Source organism: Marmota marmota, unplaced genomic scaffold (assembly GCF_001458135.2).
Source record: "Marmota marmota marmota unplaced genomic scaffold, marMar, whole genome shotgun sequence".
In the NCBI taxonomy this organism is placed as follows: domain Eukaryota; kingdom Metazoa; phylum Chordata; class Mammalia; order Rodentia; family Sciuridae; genus Marmota; species Marmota marmota.
In genome coordinates this window covers 39501268-39524100 of record NW_026000016.1, presented here as the reverse complement: position 1 = coordinate 39524100, position 22833 = coordinate 39501268, and the positions used below count along the sequence as shown (strand labels likewise).

The following is a 22833-nucleotide window of genomic DNA, read 5'->3' as shown; positions in this document are numbered from 1 at the left end:
TAATCATATATATATATATATATATATATATATATATATATATGAAAGTTGTAGATGAACATGATACCTTTATTTATTTATTTTTTTAAGGTGGCGCTGAGGATCAAACCCCTCACCTCTCAAGTGCTCTCACCACTGAGCTATAGCTCCACCCCCACAAAATAATCTTTCTTAACCTTCAAAGTCAGCATAATTCTTAAGGAGTTAGGGGTACATTTTAAAGGACTGCATTATGGGAAGACCATGGTGGTCTTGCTGTTGGGCTTTGAAAGTGAGAATTACTTTTTCTCCTGATCAAGTTTGGAGCCTCCTTTCCTAGAGAAGTTGCTGGCTTCCTTTCTCTGGAAGGTGTAATTCATTCGTTTGCCCCTTTCCTTTCGTCTTGTGGAAGCCTTAAGAGAACCACTTCTGTCACACAGGAGTCAGTTGACACCATAGTTTGAATAAGATCCATTTATTTATTCAAAATTAAAATCTGCTGTGAAGACAGACAAACAATATAACATTCCCAAAGGAACTGAATCACTTGTAGTTAAAACTGAGTTCTATTAGAACCAAGTTTAGGTTGCTATAAATAACAAGCTGGCCACAGCTTTAGAGAATGAAATAGTTGGAGAATGAGGTCAGGGGACTCCCTCTGAGATGTGGGGAGGTTAATCCTGGTTAACTGCCTGGTTTCTCTTCCTAAGAGGGGAAGAGTCTTTGCAGCAATCCAGGAGCCCAGATCCAAGGACAAGAGAAATCAGAGGGAGATCATGGAAAACAGCTCAACAGCCAGAAGTGTAGTGATGCTTGGGATGGAAACTTCCATTGGCTCCCCAAGTTACACTTTTTCCCCTTACAAAACTTATAATTTATCTTAAAACACTCAAATACCATAGGGTGTCACCCTATATAAACAGCTTAAACATAGGTGAAAATAATAAATATTGAAAAAATTATAATATTGGGCTTCTAAGTAGTTCACAGAGAAGCTCAGTAAATAAATAGAAATGGGAACTGAGGTATCAGAGGTAATAAATATTCTAGGAGAGAGGTGCAGCAGGGTTTTCGAAGGAGCTGGCTTGACTAGCTTACAACCCTGAGCCAGATTTTGGGGATTTCCAATTTATATCCTAGAGTACAGTAGAGTTGCCCTTCTGGATGTTTTAGCTATTTATCTTCGCTGTCATGTAGGCTTCTATGTAGTTGATGAAGATGTCAAACTCACTCATGGCTTTGTAGATGCCTTTCTCTTGAAGCTGTACAGGGAGATAAGAAACACTTGGTTAAAACCTACTGGTGGAGGAAGGGGCCCCCTCCACTTGGAAGGGCAAGACAGGAGTCAAACGTAGAGGCTATTCTTGCTCTCTTGTGTTGGGAGGTGAAGAGTGACCCTGGCCATCAAGGATATGCCCAGCTGCCTTGGGAAAGGGCTGGGCCTTGACCCTTAGCCCTCACAGGCCAGCAGGCAGTGAGAGCAGCATCTACTCTGCAAAGCAAGTTTTCAAATGGTGTCTTTTCAACATTTTTAAAGGTCAGGTGTTCACATAGTGTTTATGCAGAATTTAATGAAAAGATATTAGAGGAAGCAGTTTGAAAGCAAGACAATGAGGAAAAGGAAATTTTTTATATTTGTATTCTCCCACTAAGAGATCAAGCAGGCCCTGTCTGGCTGCTTTCACCTGTTAGGGGACTTGTGCCCACTGATGCTGGAGCCCTTTCTAGTGGATGTTCCCAGCCCATGAAAAGGGCACAGACCACATGGCTTCTGGGAAATAGGGTTTAAGAGGTTCTTAGGCAGTTGGAAGTATGAAACCCCATTCAGTTTGGGAGTTCATATTCTCAGGCACCTGGGGAGGTATGAAGGGCAGAAGGAAAGTGAACTTGAATCAATTCTAGATAAGTAAGAATTCTGCTTCCTGCTCATTCTAAGTTTAGGGGAATCCAGCCTGAACCCCCAAGTGTGTCTGCATGAGCACAGGCACGTGTCAGCTTCCTGCACGTGTGGGTTCAGCCTGGATTCCCGATGAGCTACTTTCTTTCTGTTTCCTTTATCACTCTCCCCAGCACCTAACTCGCTGGCCCGTCCAAGCTGAAAGCTTGCAAAGACAGTCATTTAGAAACTCCCAAGACACTTCACAGAAAACAAATAGAACCGAGGCAGCTGCTCCTCATTGGCTGAGGAGCTCACACCATTTCTGAAGTTCCCACACCCCCTCCAAGTGTGGGACAGGCTGGCTGAGCACCTGCCACCCTCTGCCCTTGAGGAGTGGGCAGAGTTTGTGTTCTGTAGACCCTCTCTGCCCCCACCCAGGCTCACCTTGCTAAACGCATCCTTCACTTGCTGTACGGCCTTGCTCTTATTTTCACAGGGAAGGAAACGATGCTACAGAAGAAAAGAGAAAGTGTTAATGGACCCGGTTCCTGTGTCCATGGCACTTGGGGGGACAAGTTGGTAGCATGAGGAGGGGGCCCGATTCATTCTGAAAGCCCACTTCTCCTACTCCCAGGGAGAATGGAGCCTACCTCAGTCTTACAATCCTGCCACCCAAGGGATAGAGAAGAAATAACCAGGGAGATGAAATGTTTGTCTTTTTCTTGCTTGAGAACCCAGGTGATGGGCTTCCTCTGCCAGAACCCCAGTGTCTACTGTCCCTTTCCTGCCTCTTTGTCTCCTCTCTTTTAATCCCAGACACCAAGGACCATTTCCAAGTGTCTGAGAAGTGGAGACATTGTTCCAGCTATGCCCTGTCCAGTAAGATGACACTGACTAATTTTCCAATCTCAGTGAGAGATCAAAACAAACCATCAGCAGCAAGGGCCGACTTCAGGTGGAGAAATAAATCATCTGGGAGATTTATTCACAGACACTTGCTTGGGGACAGTAGTCCCCTGGTCCTTCTGAAATACTGGGAGAAATCCTGTCAGCCAGTTGTGCCACACTAAGAGACTTGTTTTCCAAAGATTGAGAAGAGGTGGGTGACACTTCCCCCTCCTTGGGAGCTGAGGCTTGGGTCCAAAGGGACAAGGGAGCCCTGGCTGAAGCTCAGGGCCCCTTTCATAAAGAGAAAGGGGAGTAGTTAATAACCCACAAATGACTCACAAATAACAGGAAAGCTATGTGCAAATCTTCACATGTAAATGCCTAGCGCTCCCCCACCCCACCCCCAGAGAGAAATGAGCAAGAGATCTGACTCCCGGCACCTTTCTGAATTCACAACTAGCCCTGGCACTCTAGGTCTTGGTGTGTCTCTGGATGTAACCCTTCTAGGTCATAGGAGATGGCGTGCACAGGTCTGCTACTCACACAGCGCCGGAGCCGCAGTCTGAGGGTCTTCAGCTTCTCCCCCAGGGAGTTCACGTGCTCCTTGACATCTGGGCTGTGGTTCTCTGCCTGGGGCATCACCTCCACTAGGTAAAACTGGATCATCTCCGACAAGGCTTGGCAACCCAGGTAACCCTGCGGGCAGGTGCCAAAGAGTGGGGGTGACTGGGAGGAAGAGCTGGTGCAGCTAGCTGCAGAGGACACCCTGGTCCTGGGGACCTTCCTTAACCAGCCACCTCTCCCCCAGGATAGAGCCCTTTGTTAAGCCCCTGGCTGCTGGCTTTGTGCTGAGTTAAGATCTTCCTACTTCTCTTTTTCAAAGTGAAGGAAGCCAACCCAGCTGTCTGCAGTCACCCCGCCTCCCTTCCCTTAATCACATTGCACGCTCCCTTGCCCTGGCTCTCACCTTAAAGTCCTCCAGCAGGGACTCGCTCAACAGCATGTCATCCAGCTGATCCTTTGTTTGCTGTAAGAACAGAAGAAGCCAGTGAACTGGAGGTGTGGGGAAACCTGAGATGCATGTCTTTCCCATGCCCTTTTATTTATGGAGCTTTCAATTTGTGATCTATGGAGTCCCTGCCCGCTTAAAAAAGGAGAGTGCTAGAACTCGTTGTTAAATCAGGTCCTCCCACTCCAGATCAAGTTACTTTAAAAATCAGGCTGATTTTGAAGAGAAGACAGAAGCTGGACTCAGTCCTGGTCTTTCCGTAGAGCCATAGCTTTTGTCAACCCTTTTATTCTTGAATCCCTTCTCGTGTCTTGCTCTTTGCTTTTCTTTCTGTCCCCGGAGGACATCTAGCTCCAGTTCTGAGAACTCTCTAGGAACGGGAAACTTCTCCCAATGCAAGTTTTCTCTACTCATGGTCCTGTCCCAAATCTCAGTCTTTAAGTTTTGGTGACCCTCTAAGCAGAGGCAATTTCTGTTTTTTTTCTGCCCCAGAATAAGTGGAACATTTCTACCTCCCATCAGAACTTTCTTGTTCTCTCCCAGTCAATAAAGTATCAATCTCCATAGAATCTTATAGAAAGTTTCTGAGCATAGGAGAGAATGCATTTATGAACCACTTAGGCAGCTTTCCCTGCACCTTTCCTACATCATCTGGGCATGGCTCCATTGTGGATTTTCTTAAGAAATTAGGTTTGAGGGGAATGAGTGTTGGGGATGGAAGGGGAGGAGGAGGAGGAAGAGGAATACCCTCTCCTGGCAGTCCCGGAAAGAAAGCAGCAACACTTACAAAGAAAATCTTCACCCTGCCAAAGGCAGCTCGGAGTTCTCGAAGCATGTGAGGCAGGCCACCTGGGAAGTGGGTGCAGGTTTCCTCAGACTGGGTGTTCTCTCCTTGGCTGGTCCCCATCCCAGCCAGGAGGACCAGGCAATATAGCAGCACGGGGTTGGGCATTGCGGAACTCTGCTTCTTCTGCAAGTCTGCCTGTGGTTTGGTTTTGCAAGAGCAAGCCCCTGATGTGTAGACCTCCTCCTGGGTCCCCTCTTTTATATCATGAGCTTGGTGAAGCCACCATCAATTTCCTGAGGGTTTTTTTTTTCTCTCTCATTCAAGTCCCTCCCTTTCCTAGACTCCAATCTGTATTGGTTGAGTTTAAAATTTTTAATTTCTGCATCGTAAGCAAAGGACTGGTTGAATATTAACTTTGAGGCTCTTTTTTAACATACCTTTTTTTCAGTTTCTCAATTAAAAAAAAAAAAAGTTAACTTCCTGAGGAGAACAGCTGTTCTGTGTGCAGAGGCCCACAGCTGTGAGTTCCATTCGCGTGTTCCTAGGTCAGAGTGACGCGAACAAATAGACCATTCCAGAATACACTGGGATTGAGAAATAACTGGATCCCCCTCAACCTAGGTTGCATACCCAGACTTTTCCTTACCGATTTGGGAAGTCACCTGAGGTCTCTGGACTCAGTTTTTTCCAAGTCAAAGTGAGTGGTGTAAATATACTCCCTTCTTTAAATATCCTCCAAGTTCTTTCATGTCATGTTTAAGGACAACCTCTTGACACGGCTGGCCTCCTACAGGACAGGAAGGTCAGGGGTGAGCGCCAGCTTCTTCTCTGATCCTGGCTTCATTGAGATTCTCAGGTCTAAGTTTTCACATCCTCAGCTCTCTCAGTTCTTGGGAATGTTAGGAACAGTGGTCTGCATTCCCCAAAGCTTGTTAGGTGCCATTCAGATCGTTCTCACCATGACCCTTAGCATCTCCATTTGGTAGAAAGTAAACCGTCAACCAAGGTTCAGAGCTGTCCTGTCACCCACACAGTGTCACCTGTGTGCTGAGTGAGGGAAGCACCCTTCTTAATACTGTCCCCAATGTGAAGAAGGAAAGCCTGGATGAGGAAGTCCTCAGTTTTTTTTTTAATGTAAATGGCATTTTATCTATCTATCTATCATCTATCTATCTATCATCTATCTATCTATCTATCTATCTATCTATCTATCTATCTATCATCTATCTATCTATTTATTTTTGGTTGTGCTGGGGATTGGAACCAAGAGTGCATTGACACTGAACTCTATCTCTAGCCCTTTTAATTTTTTTTTTTTTAATTTTGAGACAGATTCTTCTTAAGTTGTCCAGGCTGGACTATCCTCGTGTCTCAGCCTTCAGGATTGCTGGGATTACAGGTGTGTGCCACTGGGTCTGGCCAGTGTCTCTTTTGGTTGTAGGCTTCTATGCTGCAGCCTAGAGTTTGGGAGGTGGAGGAGGGGAAGAACTAGAAATAACAAGGAGAATGATTCAGAATTCCATGAAATGCTGGACAGAAGGGCCCCTCCCCTACTTTTCTCTGTCTCTCTTCCCCTTCCCCAAAAAAGCCACAGTAGTCCAGTCATAGATGTGCGTGTGTGTGTGTGTGTGTGTGTGTGTGCGTGTGCATGTGTGCACAGGGCAGGGAGAAACAGGGCAGCCAGTTGGGGTTAGGATGAGGAGTATTGTTCTGCCTTTATTTGAGAAGGATCAGGGCAGTGATATCAGAACTCCGAAGATATGTGGAAGGTCTTGGGGGCTCCTTTGAAGTGACCAGACCTGGCCCTTCCACAGGGCTTCCCTCATCCCAGTTTACACAGTTACTTGGAAGAGCACTGGACTGGGGCCAGGAGACCTGGGCTCTGTCCAGGCTTTGTCAAGTCATTTTTCTCAGGGCAAATCACTTGTCCTCCCTTTATCTGTTTTCCATCTACCCCAGGGGGACAGCCGTGTCTGTCCTCTTCCCTGCCAGGGGGCTTTGTGCTTAAAGAACAAGTTGGCCAGGTGGAGGGCATCCCCAAGGTTTCTGGGATTTCCTCGCCTTCCTGCTTCAGTGCTGGGCATCTTTGATGGTGCTGCATTTTGTGTCTTCCTCATTGGAGAAGATGGTTGTGCCAAAGCAAGGAGGAGAGACACTCTGGGTCCAGTCAGTCTGGAATGAGAAGGAGGGAAGTAGGAGAGGCTCTATGCCCCCACCCCATGGGCTCAACTGCTTGGGTGACTTGTGGATCAGCATCAGGGACTGTGGCTTCTCTTCTCCACCCTTTGAGGAGTGTCAATGCAGAAACTCAACCATTGCCAAAGAAGGAAGAATCTTCCAGAAACTAGAATGGAGTTAACCCAAGAATTGCTGCTGCTTCCAGATTTCTACTAGTTCTGCTGCCAGTAAGCAGAGAGGAAGGGTCCAGGGCTGGGATTCTCCACACCTTTCACCTTTCTCTTTCCCTCTTGGCTCCTGGGTTTTCTGGGCTTTGTCTGCTTTTAGCCTGCAGGAGCACCGTGCTCTCTAACCTGCATGTTCTAGATACAGATGCAGCACCACAGACCAGCCAGGCCAGGAGTCCCTGATCCCAGGTGAGGCTGTGATGTCCTCCCTGACCCAGGTAGTATGGATCCCCTTCTACCTTTTTTTTTTCCCCAGGGCCCTGTGCTTACCTCACTGTGAAATCTATAATCCTGCACCACTCTACCTTGCCCCAACAGCTGTGAGCTCTCTGAGCAGAACATTACTTTATTAACTTTTATGTACCAAGTCTGGCCCACAGAAGGGACCAAATACACTTGAGATTGGCATAGCAGAGTGTCCCTGCCCCCTGTGAGCCTGGACCAAGGCTGAGGGTGTGACACCAAAGAAGCTGGTCTGGGCATAGACAAACACTCAGAAGGACGGGGAGAGCAACTGAGGGAGACAGACAGCACCTCTTACATTTTCTTATTATAATTTGAGATATATGTGTAAATATACACTTGTGCTAAGGATGGTAGGGAGAAAGGAGATGCGTAAAAGCCATTTGTATCTTTCTTTAATCCATAACCCATTAAATAGGGCTGAAGTTGGGATCTGAATTCTTTGTTTTGAAAAAGGCCTAGCCAATTATCTTCAGGTGTGTGTTGGGTAGTAGATCCTTCCACACTGATTTAAACTAACTAGCTCTTCCCATGTCAAAATTTCATCATCTAAATGGACAGAGATACCATTGGTGAGTTCCTTGATGTAAGTCCTTATTTTGCCAATGAAGGTACTAGATTCCCTAAAACCTAAGCTCCAGTATTGATATCAAGGGATAAGTATAAACACTGAAAAGTCAAGACCATGGGCGCTTAACATTGAGAAAACATCAAAAACAACATAGATAACTCCTAGATCTCAAGTCTGTGAGGACATATGTTCATCTGGAAAGTCATTGGAATGCATCTGGAAAAGTTCCAAACTTATAGCCACATCTCAAATATAAATGCCAACAAGCTCATGTTAGGAGATTTGAATTTGTGTTTTCATATGAGGGAACAGCCCATTCAGAAAGGAGGTGAGAGAGTAGGCACTTTTGGATGGCTAGAGTGTCAGGCTGGGTGTCATTTGGTTCTGTGAATTTGAGAGGACCCCTTGCCCCTCATGAGACTGTGAGCTCCTTGGCAGCAAGTGGCCTGAGTCTCATTCGCCCTCTAGTCCAGATGGCTAGCAGGTGACTAAGAAATGCCTATTAATTAAATACAAATAAATTTTCCAATGGAGCACATTGGGGAATCGGAAAGTTGTGGGAGGGAAAATATATATATATATATATATATATATATATATATATTTTTTTTTGTCCTGCTCCAAAATATTCCCTAATTTCTGTGTTCAGCTGAATTGAAAGAAAAATCCTACTTCAAAAAGAAAGGGTTTTGACTTTTTGTCTTACCCAGCAAGAAGTCCAGAGGCTGGCAGTCTGGGGCTGGTATCACATTCATGACATCTGGGATCTGTGTTTTCTTCCTTTTTGTTTTTAGTTCCTTTGTTGCTAGATGTCAGAGAGAGGGAGGTGGTAAAATCTGAGTCCCAAGGCATGTCAGCCCAGGAAATCCTAATAATTTTTTGGGAAGCTCCACCTAGTTGGTTTTCATCATTTTTGGCTGTAGAGGAATTGGGCAGATGAGAGTTGCTGGTGTGTGTGTGCAAATAGATTTTCAAGGGTCCTATCTACAGTGCACAAGCTCTTACAAGGAATCCATCCACATGCTCAGCAAAATGGCAGCCATCTTGCTTTAGTTGCCCTGGATCTTGCTGTAATTCTGTGGTTCAGATCCAAGAGTGGGGACCAGGCTGGGAGCCCTGTGGGTTAGCATTGGAGCCATAAAGGGAAGGTTAAGGATTCCTGGCTTGCTGGGTTTAGCAGAGCAATAGGGTCACTTGGGGGAAAGGGAGTCAACTTTCCTGATATTGAATCCTTTTGGGGTTTGGCTCCTAGATGCCCTTGGTTTTATTTACTTTTTAAAAGTACTGATGATAATGGGAGTTTCATTTCTTCTTATCCAGGACATTGAGTATGGAAAACATTTTGCTAACTTGAAATTTCTAGTATTCCCTTGAATAATCTTCAGCTTGTTGGGCAGAGGTTTTCTTGGTGCCTTTGCTATAACAGATCTCATGAACATCATACCTACTCAGTGTGGTTGGATAAGGTCAAGGGGACATGGGTCTGTGGGCTGTGTTCTTCTCTGGGCTCCTCCAACTTGGGGCCTTATGATTAGGGTACTTCAGAATAAAGCCCTGGTGGGTTAGAATTTTAGGAGGAGCCCAAGTTAGGGCTAGTCTCTTCTCGAAATCAAGCAAAGTCTATGCAAACTGGATTGGGTGACCTTCCGAGGATTGTGGCCAGCAGACACTGCAAACCACAGCGGAAGGGCTGATCTGTGGACAGCCCATGTGGAATTCCCCTTTGTGCAACTGTGGCACCCGATCGAGCAATTTGGATTTTCCTTAGGTGGCCAAACAGTATGTTCTGTAATTTCTCATATAAGACATTAGGCTTATCAGGGTCCAGAACACTGGGTGTTATTGCTGGCCACCCAGAAGCCAGAGCTACTGCTTCTCCGTCTCTATGGCAACCTAGGATAATTATGGGCACCTGAGTTGGTGGTGCCGGTGGATTCTCCCAGCTTCACAACTGTTCCTCTGATGGACTTTAGTTTACCCAAGTCTTGATGGCTGGCACCTCAAACCTGGCACATGCCAGAAGAATGGCCTAGTGGACATTCAAGTTTTGCAGTCACAGAGGGTCCCATGAATACAAGGGTCTTGTACTTGCTCTGCTCTCATCTCACTGTCTTGAAATCCTTAATAATTGCTGAGCAAGGGGCCCCGTATCTTCATTTTTCACTGATCCTCCAAGTGCTGTAGTTGATTCTATATCTGAGTCTAACGTCATCATTTTCTCTCTGTAGTCTCACCTTTATCTGATGCTCCCTAACTCAGTAAAGAAACCTCCATCCAGCACTAGAAATAGCGTGTTGGTTCCTCCCGATTTGCTGCTGTATTCCAATCTATTACCAGATCCTCCAGATTTTTCAATACAAACATTTCTCTCTCTCTCTCATACTGAAACTGAACCCAGGGGCACTTTACCAGTGAGGTACATCCCCATCCCTTTGAATTTTTTATTTTGAGACAGGGTCTTGCTAAGTTGTTTAGGGCCTAAGTTTCTGAGAAGGGCCTCAAACTTGCGATCCTCCTGCCTCAGCCTCCCGAGAACTGGGATTACAGTAACGGTGACCCATGCCTGGCTTCACAAACATTTCTCTAATTTGCTCACTTCTCTCAGTCTCCATCATCACTAGCAACAGCTGTCTGGTTCAAGTTACCATTTCTTCTCTCCTGAACTCAAAAGTAAATGCCGAATTGACAATTGAATCTCCATTCTCTAAACTGTTCTCCACGTTGTAGTCAGGATGATCATTTCCAAACACTAGTGTCTGATCATGCCTCTCTTTCTGCTTTAACTCTTCAATTGCTTCTTACTTTCCTTCTCTTGGAAAGAGAGGAGCCATATTTTTGATACTATCTAGAACTCCATTTATCATCTGACTCTGCCTATCACTTCTGCTTTAGCACTCCACTTCCCTCTGCATTCTAGCCTCAATGGTTTTCTTTCTTCTTTTTTCAAAAAATGATCCACTCTCTCTGGCCACAGGGCCTTTGAACCTGTAATTCTGCCTTTCCACTTTCTCCCTCTCTTCATTCTTTACCTCTCAGATCAGATGCTACTTCCTCAAATGAGTTTTTCCTGATTCCCCATCTAGGTTAGGACCTCTGTACCTGTCTTCTCGGCATACCTTGCTCCTTTCCTTGTATAGTGCTTATGTCATATGGCTGTGTGCTCATTGGATCCACCTCTGTCTCCATTAGACTATAACCATCATGAGGGCAGGGCCCATGTCTGTTTGTGATCATCATGGTTTGCCCAGTAGTTAGCACAGTTCTGAGCACATCCAAGGGTCTCATTAAATATTTGGTGACAGACTGAAGGACTGGAGAATGTACTTCTCAAACTTTTTGTAGCGTGAAGTGCCTGGCTACGTGTGTTGATCTTCCATCTCATGTAAAGTGGAGAATGAATCCACTTGGGGGAAACAGCTATCCTAACAAACTATATCTATTCCTGTATAGTTTTTCCAGGTTTTTTTTTTTTTTTCGAATTTGATCTGATTACGAATTAATGTTCTTCTAGGCATATGTGATAAATCCCTGATGGTTGTGGGACTGTTAAAAATGTCCTGTGAATGGGATGCCAGAAGAGGGAAGGACTCAGACATCATCTAATTTCTACGCTAATTCAGACTCTTTGTTTTACAGATGGGCAAACAGAGATCCAGGGAGGAAAATAACTTTTCCAGGCACTAAAGAGGATCAATGGCAAAGGCGGAATCGGAACCCAGTTCTCTTTCTCGAGTCAGTACCGGATTCCTTGTCTTAGAAAGTACTAAGTCACTCTGAATTCTCCAGGCCTTCACCAACAACAGGGGGGTTGTCTAGGATGTGTGTAGCGTGTGGGTTTGCGGTGGTGAGGAGAAGCTGAAAGTCTGTGAAAACAAAGTTTCCTTCCACCAAATGATGATGACTCTAGGGTGCTCTCGTGGGTGTGCGGCTGCATGTTTAGGAAATGAGGTTGGAGGTGAGGGCTGCTTAGGTATTTTTTTTGTCTTAAGGAAATAGTCAAGCCTTAGGATATTTTCAGAAAGAAAAGTGTTTTTACTGTATATTGTCTCTGAGGCCTGACATCAGTGGCGTTAATGTGCATAATCTGACCTTCCCACTGTACTACCCTGGAAGCACCCATCCCTCCTAGGGACCTAGGACAGAGAGGAGAGTGAGGGGGCACTTCCATTCTTCCTGCCCATTTCTGATCCTGATCTCTAAAATGCACCACTGACTCTAAATCCTCAAATATGCCACTTGGTTTTAAGCTTGACTCTAAATCCTCAGCCATACCCCTTGAGTTTGGCATATGTTTGGTGGGCTCTGGGTGCTCATATGGGTTACAGGTGAAGATCCAGGTGCTCCCCAAACCCTGGATTCATGTAATTCCTACCATCTACATGTACTGGTCTTAAGTCCTCACCTCAGGGGGAAGCGGGAGGGGTGGGTGTATGCACTGTCTTAGGTTCCCTAAGTCAGCAAACTACTGAAACCCTGACACTCTTAAATTATTGAGGATTCCCACAAAGAGATTTTATTTATATGGATTGTATTTGTCAATGTTTATCACATTAGAAACCAAAACTGAAAAATTAAAAAAAAATCTGCTGATGACATCAATTTAGAATCACCAACGATACTAAACCCATTCCATATTAATATACATCTCTGTTTTCAAAATGAGATGTCACTATTTCCCCAACCCAAATATATTTAGTGAAAAGAGTGGTGGTGTTTTACATTTTTTTTAAAAAATATTTATTTTTAGTTGTAGTTGGACACAATACCTTTATTTCACTTATTTATGTTTATGTGGTGCTTGAGGATCGAACTCAGGGTCTCTCAATTGTGAGGCGAGCGCTCTACACCGAGCCACAACCCCAGCCCCTACATTTTTTTTTTCAAATCTCTTTATCTGGTTTGATAAATAAAGCTGGATCCTCCCATCTTTCCCACATTTAGCCAATATATTGTTTTGTTTGGAGCATTGGAAGAAAATCGGCCTTATAAAGATATATGGCTGAAAAATGGAAGACCTCCCAGGGTTCCTTGTAGTACCCTTTGAGAACTGATGTCATAAGGGTTATGTAAAACCCTCTGAATGAAGATAAGTGAGAAGGAAATGATCAAAGTGTGGTCTCATAGGAAGGGGAAGGCGACCACCCACAGGGTACCTGGCCCAGGTGGATAAGGGAGAAGCCCACTGCTGTGTTTTCTGTTCAGAGTTTCCAAACAGCTACTGTGGTCCCCTAGTTCAGCACTCCTGTGAGCACCTGTATGTCATGGAAGCCAAAGTGCCTCACACACAGTCTTTGTGGTTTCAAGTCAGAACCCATGATAGTTTCGGGGCTGATTTGCAGCGCCTTCCCTATTACCGTAAACCCTCTTCTCCAGAGGCCCCCAGGTCTGGGGACAGGCTGTAGGGGATGGGCGTGGTCAGGGGCACAGGTTCTGCAGGGGCTCCATTGCCTTTGAAGCTTTACTTTCTATTTCCACTTTTTATTCTCCATCTCCCCATTTCTCTCTCTCCTTCAACTCTGAGAGGCAACCTTGCACTATAGTTGAAAAGAACACATGATTAAACTGCTAATAAATGTGAGGACACCCTCTAAGTTTCTCATACTTCTTTCAATGATCACATCAGTGCTTTTTAAGAAATATTATTCCTCCAAATAATTAAAGAGAATGTCTGTGCCTTGGCTTTTGGGTGATCACAGATTGTGCCTCAAGCAGGAGGGTGGTTGTCAATTGGTATCAAATAGTCAATTGATTAGTTTCATAAGAAAAAAAAAATGGCTGAGCACCGTGCTCAGACAGCAGCAAAGGCTAGACCTGCATCTGCACTTTGTTCCCATCAACCCTGCCCAGATCCTAGTGTTCTGTTACGGGACGTGCCTTGCCTTTTTGTGAACACAGTTAAGGGGGTGAGCCCTGGAGTCAGATTGAATTTGCAGTCCAGCTATACCCCTTGCCATCTGTGTGGCATTGGGGGAGTTATTGAGCTTGACAGCGCTGCAGTATCTATAAGCAATTGGGGAGGCTAATGGTCCCTCTTGTGATGTGCAAGGCCTGATAGCAATATTGAGTGTACTTAAGTACTTAAATGAACTCCTGACGTATAGCAAAGCAGTTGGTCCATCTGATTGTGGTGCTGAGGTTTTTTTTTTTTTTTTTTACATCAGAATGCTCAGCTGCTAGATTTGGATGAACCTGTTCTTGGACCTGAAGACTTAACATGGAACAGGTTTAGATCTCCACAGCCCAAGGGCATTACGGGAGCACAGAGAAATCAATCAATCCCAGAGCAGAAAGAGGTCTGGCGGAGGTACTTAGGACCCAGCATTTAGTCCTGATCCTTGTACCACAAAACCCTGGACAAGTTCCTTCTTATCCCTAGGCCTTGCTTTCTGATGTTTTTCTAAGATATTTTCCAAATCTAGAATTCTGTGACCCAGCCTCTCCCTCCCCGGACTACTCCCCTTGGCAAGACTTAGTTGGCATGCTGGGTTCTGATGCGCATTTCCCCTCCCGCTGCGAAATCCCCAGATCAGCACAAGATCAGTCCCTTCCAGTTCAGAGCTCCTGCCCAGACCTGGAAGTGCCACCCTGTAAGAGAAACAAAAGCTTTTCCTCAGGCTGCTTTTGCGTGTGTTCACCTGTATTTCCTTCTCGCCATCCTGGCCCCCAGCGCTTTGAGGTTGCAGTTTCGATGTGAGTCAAGTGTGCTGAGAGCAGTGGAAACCAGAGAGGCCTCAGCTCAGCGAGAGGACATGATGCTGCCTTTTCCTCAAGAGCGAGGCCGGGGGATGGGGAGCGCGTGGGAGGGAGGTGACCACCTTCTGAAAGTGGATTTTTTCGCATTGACTGTATCAGGGAGGAAAGAATATTACTGGAAAACCCTAGAGAGCACTTCACATCTTGTTCTGAAGGATCTTCACCTTCTCAAGAAATGATCCGCGCTGTGCTGTCAAATGTTGGTACCATTTTGATGTGCTTTGAGGAGCAAGAATTTTTTTGGTGGGGTTGGCTCGTGATGTGGGACTCAGACAATGTTTTCCTAGTGGAGGTGACCCTGAGGTGCTGGATCCCCATGACAGAGCATGATAAGGCCAGTTTGGGAGGTGTTTCAGTCCTAAGGCTTGTCAGCAGCTATAGGCTTTGAAGCATCAGAGTCTTTCCACCCCTTCATCATATTCTGTGGGAAAAAGGAAAGAAGGCACAGAGAAATGCCCAGTGCAGAAACTAGGAAGTTTGACCATTATGGACGAACACTTGACTTGTATCATGCAAACCCTGTGAATCAGCAGAGTCTCAGATCCATGAAGGAAGCCCTGCGGAGTGAGCAGGAGGCCTGAAGACCCACAGAACAGAAATAAAGAGTGGGAAAGAATCCACTGGCCACCCCCAATTTAGAAGTGCCTGTTAGCTGTAGATCCAAATGACAACCATTGGTTCTTCCTTACCTCTGCTGGGAAATCCTTTGTGAAATGACCGGGAACTTCTAGAGATCCAAGGAGTACAAAATGTAGAGGTGGAAAGGGAGCCATGGAAAAGAGGCAGGAGCCTCTTCAGTCTGTGACCCAGAGGCTGAGTTCCATGCAGGGCTGGATGGTGAGCTGGGGTGGGTGGAGAGAATTGACCATCTGGAGCACTTGGTTAAGCAGGGCAGAAGACAGAGATTCAATGAGGGGCTTAGAGGAGTCACTCAGAGGGGAAGAGGGAGGGACTAACCAGAGAGGGGTTGTAGGGAGAGGGACTAGAGCATGATAGGAGGTGACACAATACAACTTCGTCTATTCAAATGTTGCTTAAGCCTGGTCATATGGTCCATAGGAGAAAGTAACTCCTTTGTAAATCTCGTGGAACTCAGCTCCCAAGAACCCAAACTGAGGGTTGGAGTTATTTATAGTATGACCCAGTTGCATTGTAGGCTAGGAACAAATCAGCATTTAGAAAAGAAGTTTTCATGAAGATATTATTCCAGGTGGGAACAGTGGATCATGATCATTAGAAGATGATCCATTGCTTCTGCTATAATCACTGTAACTACTACCTCACTAGAACTACTATGGCCTTCACTATTAGAACAGCTATGACTGTTGATACCACCACAATTTCGCTTTCCCTTCTGGGCCTCCAGAAATGACTTTGAACACCCAAAGGTTGATGCTAGTGAAGGAGGGTCCCCACTGGTAGGGTCCTTTCTGTGTGGGTGGAGGTTGCCAGGGATTAACAAGGCAGGGACCTCAGTGGAGGCTAATGGCAGGTGGTGGAGGGGAGTGGTATGTGAAGCTTCTGATCACAATGACCACAGCTGGGGCTTCTGTTTCATTTCATGGAAAGTCAGAGGGCTTTAGAGTAAACTGCAGGGGAGGAGGAGAGACTGGGTTGTAGCAGGTCACATCTAGCCAGAGCTTGCATGTGTAGAGCCTGCATTGGCGAGAAAATTGGGGTCAAGGCTGCCTGGGCGACTGTAACTGAGATCTGAGTCTGTGGAAATGGTGTGAGGGATGCTGAGCTTTTCACATTGACCCCACTGTGGCTCCCTGCACTTACCACCCTAGTTGAGCTAAAGGCCATATGAAGGTTCAACCCATAGCTGGTAGTTACCACTGACAACGTTCTGAGTGCAACCAAGTTAACTCTTTACATGCATCGTCCCCTCCATCCCAGGCCACTAGAGAACAGAATGCATTCTTAAAGTCATTTTAGATTTCTCCAGATTACCAAGCCAAGCTCATCGGTCTAAGGCACTGATTTCATCACCAACTCCATCTTCCTGAACCTTCAATGGCTGGCCAGTGCCTTCAGAGCAGAGCCCAGTGAGCTAGCTTGATGTTTGCATCTCCCAGTGTCTTGCAAACTTCTTTCCTAAAGATTCTTCACCCAAGATATCTGGCCAGAACAGAGGGCCCTCACTATTATCAGATGATGCCTCCTCACTCTCTCTCTCTCACTTCCTTGTCTCCACTCATGGCCTGCAAAGATCTTCCCCTGTCCCTTCCAGTTCAGCATCACCTCTTCCGTGAGCCTTTCATCACAACTTTGACCCCACTGAGATTTCATTAAAAGCAAACAAACAAACCCTCCAGCACTCAGGACTGTGGAGAGCCATTCTCACACGTGACTGGGCGACTCCCGATTTGGGTCTGAGGCGCTCTGACTAATCTGTGTCGGAGCTTTCCCGGCCCTCTCCTGATGAGAGAACCCGTCCGTGTGGGGGTGTGACTGACCACTGACCCTGGGGACCCAATCACTGACCCTGACCTTGGAGTGCGGCCCCCCCTCAACCTTCATTGGATGGAATTCTCCCCTGAATTTCTTGTTCCCCAATAAAAGGCTACTCCCTGGCGTGCTCGCTCTCTCTCCTGCTAGCCCTGAGTAATCCTTGCTGCCCTACGGGTGGTTCGAGGTTGGAGCCAGAGAGGGGAGCCGTCTCGGACCTGGTCATAGAAAAAGGTAACTGAGTCTGTGTGTTTTATTTCGATCTCTGCTAGCTAACTTTTATGCCAAGAACCTCATTAATGAAACCAATGCGCTGGCCACATGGTGGACAGGACTACTTGGTGGTACTCCGTGTGCACTACCTCAAGTTGTTTTTCCTGTGCCAGGGAAAGAGAGGAGACACACAGTAGCTTGGGGTGAATATTTTGCTCATTGACAAATGAGCCTAGGCATGGGTTTAAGATTCTTCAAACATGAAGATCAGGACCCAGGCAAAGGAGACTTGGAGTTTAGTCTTTCTTCTGTGTGACTCTGGTGATGTCTTCAGTGAGCCTCAGTTTCTTTCTCTGTGAAGTGGGGCAACTCATCTCGATTCTTTCTCCTCCCTTGTAGAGGATCACAGAGGCTTGCCAACTGGTTGAAATACTTAAGGCCACACAATAGCTAAACACACCAAAGAGTTAGCCCCTCTGTGGTCTTGTTCTTGACTCAAGGAGGGAGACCTTGGTGGCTTTCCCCAGAACCAGCAGCAGGGGTAGCATCCAGGAGTTTCCTCCCTAGCCATACCACAAACCGTCAAGTCACATGACCTTTTCCTGGACTCCATTATTCTTTCCAGTAGACCATGCGGGTACCACCCCCTCGCCCTCGCTTTCCTTTCCATCAGTAATATTTACAACCATTCGCATCTGCTTTTCAGTCAGCTTCCTTTTAAAATCCCCCTCTGCTACAGGGATCACAGGATCCTCTGTGATTCTTCCCTCCTTGTGACTTGGTTGGGGAAGCACACTGGTCTACAGATGTCTTATTCATCTTCTTAGTCCTGGGGAGGATGAACTTAAATATCTGCTGAGTGTAAGTGTGTGCTCATGTGTATACCCAAGTGTGACTCCTTGGGGCTCTTCTATCACTAACTGATGAGCTCTCTGATAACATATATTGTGTGCCTACTATGTGCCATGGACTGGACACATCCTGATGCTGTTAAGCTGCAGATGCCTACTCCAGATTACTGCCAGTATTAGGTAGTTTTCCTTTATCACTCTTGATTTCTTACTATGTGCCTCATATTTTATATTATTTCATTTTAAGTATTAAGACAACCCAAAGAGTTTAGCCAATTAATTAATCCCACTTTGCCAAAGAGTAAATTAAGGCTTGAGTGATTCACCCTAGGTCATATAGTAAGTAGTTGAGGCCAAAATGTGAACCTAGATTTGACCCCAAAACAGACCTTTTATACAATACGACTTCTTATTAGAGCCAGAATTTTCTCCAAGAGGCTATGCCTGCTCAATGAATTTCTCATTTTGGAAACTACTAAATCCTTCCTTTTCATATCTTCAAAAGGCCACTCCACCCATCCTCCCAATACATTGCTTTGGTAACCATTGACCATGAACTCACACCTTCTAAAAGCATCACGCAAAAAGTCCACTCCCAGATTCCTGTGAACCTCAGAGATTGGAAATGATCCAGTTTAAATCCAAAGGGCCTTTATCTGTGGTTACTTCCCAATTTTAATGCTTACATGAGAAATCTTAAGAAATAATTTCTCCTACTAGAAGGGCACTAGAGTCAATTTGGACCAGGCCTTCAAGAGATTGAGGCTTAGGGAGAGGTTAGTTGACATGTCCAAAGTCAGATGGCCAGAGTGTACTGTGCTAAGATCCAACTCCAAGTTAAATGCTTAGAGCTATTAGAAGGATGAGGACTTTCGGAATTTATTTCTAGCATATTTCCATTTCAGCCCCTTCTTCCAGATAAGAAAACTGAAATTCAGTGCCTTTATTATTATTATTTTTTCAATGCCTTTAAAGGACTTCTCTGATGACAGATCAGGAATTAGACCTTTGATTTTCTGGTAGTAGGCTCACTCCTTTACCCATAATACCATCCTCAGTCAAGCAGTAATTTCTAAAAGGTTAAAAAATGTCAGGAGAATGTGCTTCTCTCATGGTCCTATCCTTTCAACATCCCAGAAAAAACATGAGCCCCATGACATTCAGGTTCTTTCTCTGGTTGTTGCTGCCTAGGGGCACCTCCCAGACAGAAAAAGAGGGAAACAATAAAAAAAAAAACCCAAGCTCAGCAACCAGAGAAGATAAACACCATCAAGTCTCAATATGGTTCACCGGCAGAATTTTCACTGGCAGAATTTTCCCCAGAGCCAACGGCCCGTGTCAGAGTATATTTTCCATCTGGCTACTGTGATTTGGTTGGGGCACCCGTGCTGCTTTCTTTCCTTTCGATGGAGGCAGACTCTGACGCAGGTCAGGGCTCTGGCAGGTGTCTGGGGTTTATGAGCGTGACCTTGGCCTCTGACACCTCATCTCCGGACAGGACCAGGTCAGCTGGGACAGAAGCAGGTGGAGGTGCAGGGAAAGAGTTAGGGTTTTGCCCTCTCCAGAATCCCCCTAGCACATGTCCTCAGCCTCAAGGCTGACAGAAGACAAAAACTTTGGTTCCAAGGGGTTTCTCTTAGCATGGATTCCAGAAAGTAAGTGGGGGAGGGTATCTGGCATCTTTCTTGATTCCGTTTTTTTTTTTTTTTGCTAAGTTATTCTCTCTCATGCAGTGCTTATATGGATAAGATATTTTTGGTTAGAGAGCTTTCCCCAAGGTGGTCAGATTTACCATCTCCTCTACTGATCATGATTAATCTTTTAATTAATAGTACCTGCCATATCAGCTCCAGTCAGAAGGCCACAATGACCCTCTCTGCTCCTCCTTGGTGAGAAAGACATTGTTCCAAGATGTGGTTATAGGATTGTGTGGATGGACCTAATCAATGAAAATGATTTGTTCAATATCAGGAAAAGGCTGGGCAAATTCCCAGCAATGCTAGGGGCTAGGATGTCCTCAGGTTTTGATTTGGTTCTCTGCACACTATCTCCAGGCTCAACTCTTCCTGTGCCCCATGCCCAGTCCTCCAGTGTCTCTTCACTAGCTCTCAAAGCCTGCATGTGGGTTTCTTTATCCAGATCTTCACTCTTACTAGGCACTCCTTTCTCTTCCTCCAGCAAAAGCCTCATTTTCTTTAAAGGTAATTGGCCAATGGAGTTAAAAAATAACTTACAAAGACAATCTCTCACCCTCTCAGGAAAACACCTAGAGTTTTAACTGGTGGTATTGAGAAACTGATGTGACTCCATTTTTGAGAAACCAGCTTCTACCTCAAGGCCTGTCCTAAAGAAGGGGGCGTGACCTTGTCCTGGGAAAAACCCACAGAGCACTCCTAAGCACATACCCACCCTGCTGAGTTGTTTGTCTGCAAATAACAGGAGTGGTGCCAGGTATCCCTGACTCAGTTAGGCTAGCAACCCCCCTAGCATGAGACAGGAAAAATACCGAGGATGCCAGATGACCCCCCAGTAGTTTATGGTGGTTGATAACATGTTGGGAAACCATGTAGTTTATTTAGCACATACACCCCTCGTGGCCTAAACCAATCAGTTCAAAGGAATCCCCCTCTTGTACTAACCAATCACCCCTACCCAACTTGTTCCCGCCAGTGAATGTGCTAATCAATGTTAAGAGTTGTTGTTTGATTTTCCAGTGGTATGGAATGATTTGCTGTGTGATGTTGTGACGCACAGAGTATCCCCTCAAAATCTATACAATCGCACTGAACAAAGGACCAGGACTCACTCCCTGGGACCGCTGAGTCAGGAACGGTTGTGAGTCCAGGTTCTAGCTTGTGTGATTGCATTGGATTCGGCTCCTAGAGATCTATTGGATCCCACGAATCTGGCATTACAGTATTTATCCTGGCTGTGAGTGTGTGCACGTGTGTGTGTGCACGAGCGTGTGTGTGTGCAATTGAGGATAGTGGGGCAGGCCAGGGGCCTTCCCAAACTGGTTGGATTTATCATTTCATCTCCACTTCCCACTATGAAAAATGATCAGTGTCAGTCACAGGCAGATGCCCACGTCTCAGGAATTGCCCCATCCTGGTAATATCTGTGGCTTCTGAAGGTTGAGTTTCAGATGACTCTCCTTTGAGGAAGCCTGGGGAACAGTATAAAAAGTTACCTTGCAAATAATGTGCAAACAAACCAACCACACACTCACTTGCCCAGTGAATGCTGCTAGGTGCTCTTGAGTCAGGGGATAGGTCTGAATTCCTTAAATGGCCTTCTCCTTCCCCAGTCCTAACTGGGCAGGGCCTCCCCTCCACTGGCCCACCATGTTTAGTTAACAGTAATGTGCACTTTCAGACAGGGCTTCCCAAGGAAAAATTGGGTATGGAGAAAGTGTGATGGCATGGTTATCCCTTGAAGTTTAGCCCATTCACATAGACTGCTATCAGCAAGATTACTTAGAATACATAATATAAAGAAAACCAGAGCCAACCCTTGATACACATCAAGCATGGTTCTAAATGGTATACATATAACAACTCCTTTACTCCTCACCACAATATAATGGTGATGGAAGTATCTCTTCTTTGCCTATCTTGGCAAAACTGAGTTCAGAGAGGTTATGCACCCAATCCAAGTCCACACAGCTAAGAGGAGGTGTCAGAATCAGGGCAGTTCTGCTGAAGAGGCCACACTCTGAGGTCCCTTAACAGAGCAATGGGGGTAGCACTTGTCATAATATGAACTGAAAGGAAGCGCTCCATAGCACCCAGCACAGAGGGTACCCAACAGATATCACAAGAAGAGTTTGCTTTTGAATAACAGTGGGACAAAACGTTTTAGGATCAGTTAGAAGCAGAAGGGCTTGCTGTTGAATGCGTTTTTTGCCTTGGATCACCGCCTGGGGCTCTCAGGAATAGACAGACACCTGGAAGGATCCTGAGGAGGCCTTCTGCAGAGGCTGTTTCAGTTTTTGACACTTCCAACTCTTCATCTTGGGTGTTGATTGTTTTCTGAGAAATTTAGGGGGTGACTGGTTTAAAAATAATGTGAAACAGCTGATTGTGTCCAGGGGCAGCATGTGAGCTGGGCCCCAGGAGGCAAAAGCCATGAATCAGGAGTCATGTAGCAAGACAGGGTTTTCCTACCAGCCGGCTTTGGTCAGCGTGGGTCCATGGTTCCCTTGAGGGATTCCCCGACAGCATGCCCCAGGAGTTGCGCCCAGGCAGAACGCTTCCGATTCCCCCATCTGGCCTGACTCACCCCAGCCCCCAGATTGCTCAGACCCTCCATCAAGGTGCAGCTTGGAGAGTCAGATAGGATCACCACAAGGCTGGGTGGGAGGCTGAGCAAAATGGCACATCCTCTGGGTTCCGGAAAGGCTGCGCCTCCTTTTCCCTCTCTACCATACACCTGGAACCTCCAAAATAGGAAAAACACTGCAGTGCAGAGAAATAATTAGAATAATTATCAATGCTTTCTGAATCTTGAATACTGACAGATTAGTCATAGTGGCAGTTTGGGTGGTTGTGATAACACCTCCTTGGCCTCCGTAACAGTTGGTGGTGATTGATTACGTCAGCCAATCGAGGGGCCAGCAAGGAGTGTGACTGTTGGCAAGAAGAGGCTGAGCATCGGAGGAAAGGTAAGTGGGGACAGGCCTGGTGCCAAGTGTGGGTAAAGGCTGTGGAGGTGAAGGCTAAAGTTAGTGCACCCAGGTCATGAGCATGAGTCCCCAGATCAGATACGTAGGGGGCCCCTGGCCCTCACGTGGTGGGTGGGTGAT

General features: G+C 45.9%; 1 protein-coding gene and 1 long non-coding RNA gene across 2 annotated transcripts; one reads left to right on the top strand and one right to left on the bottom strand.

Annotated features, from left to right (window-relative positions):
- Positions 1-438: 438 nt before the first annotated feature.
- Positions 439-5066, bottom strand: Il10 (interleukin 10). Its single transcript, XM_015483739.2, has 5 exons — positions 4543-5066; positions 3714-3773; positions 3290-3442; positions 2303-2368; positions 439-1241 (listed from the first exon to the last, which is right to left on the bottom strand). Exons 1-5 carry the CDS (start codon positions 4705-4707, stop codon positions 1149-1151), a joined length of 537 nt encoding a protein of 178 aa, XP_015339225.1. The 5' UTR covers positions 4708-5066; the 3' UTR covers positions 439-1148.
- On the top strand, positions 3325-14375 carry LOC125618509. The gene is made up of 3 exons (XR_007349840.1): positions 3325-3436; positions 11398-11493; positions 13923-14375. It is a non-coding gene; the product is annotated as an uncharacterized LOC125618509 (long non-coding RNA).
- Positions 14376-22833: the final 8458 nt, after the last annotated feature.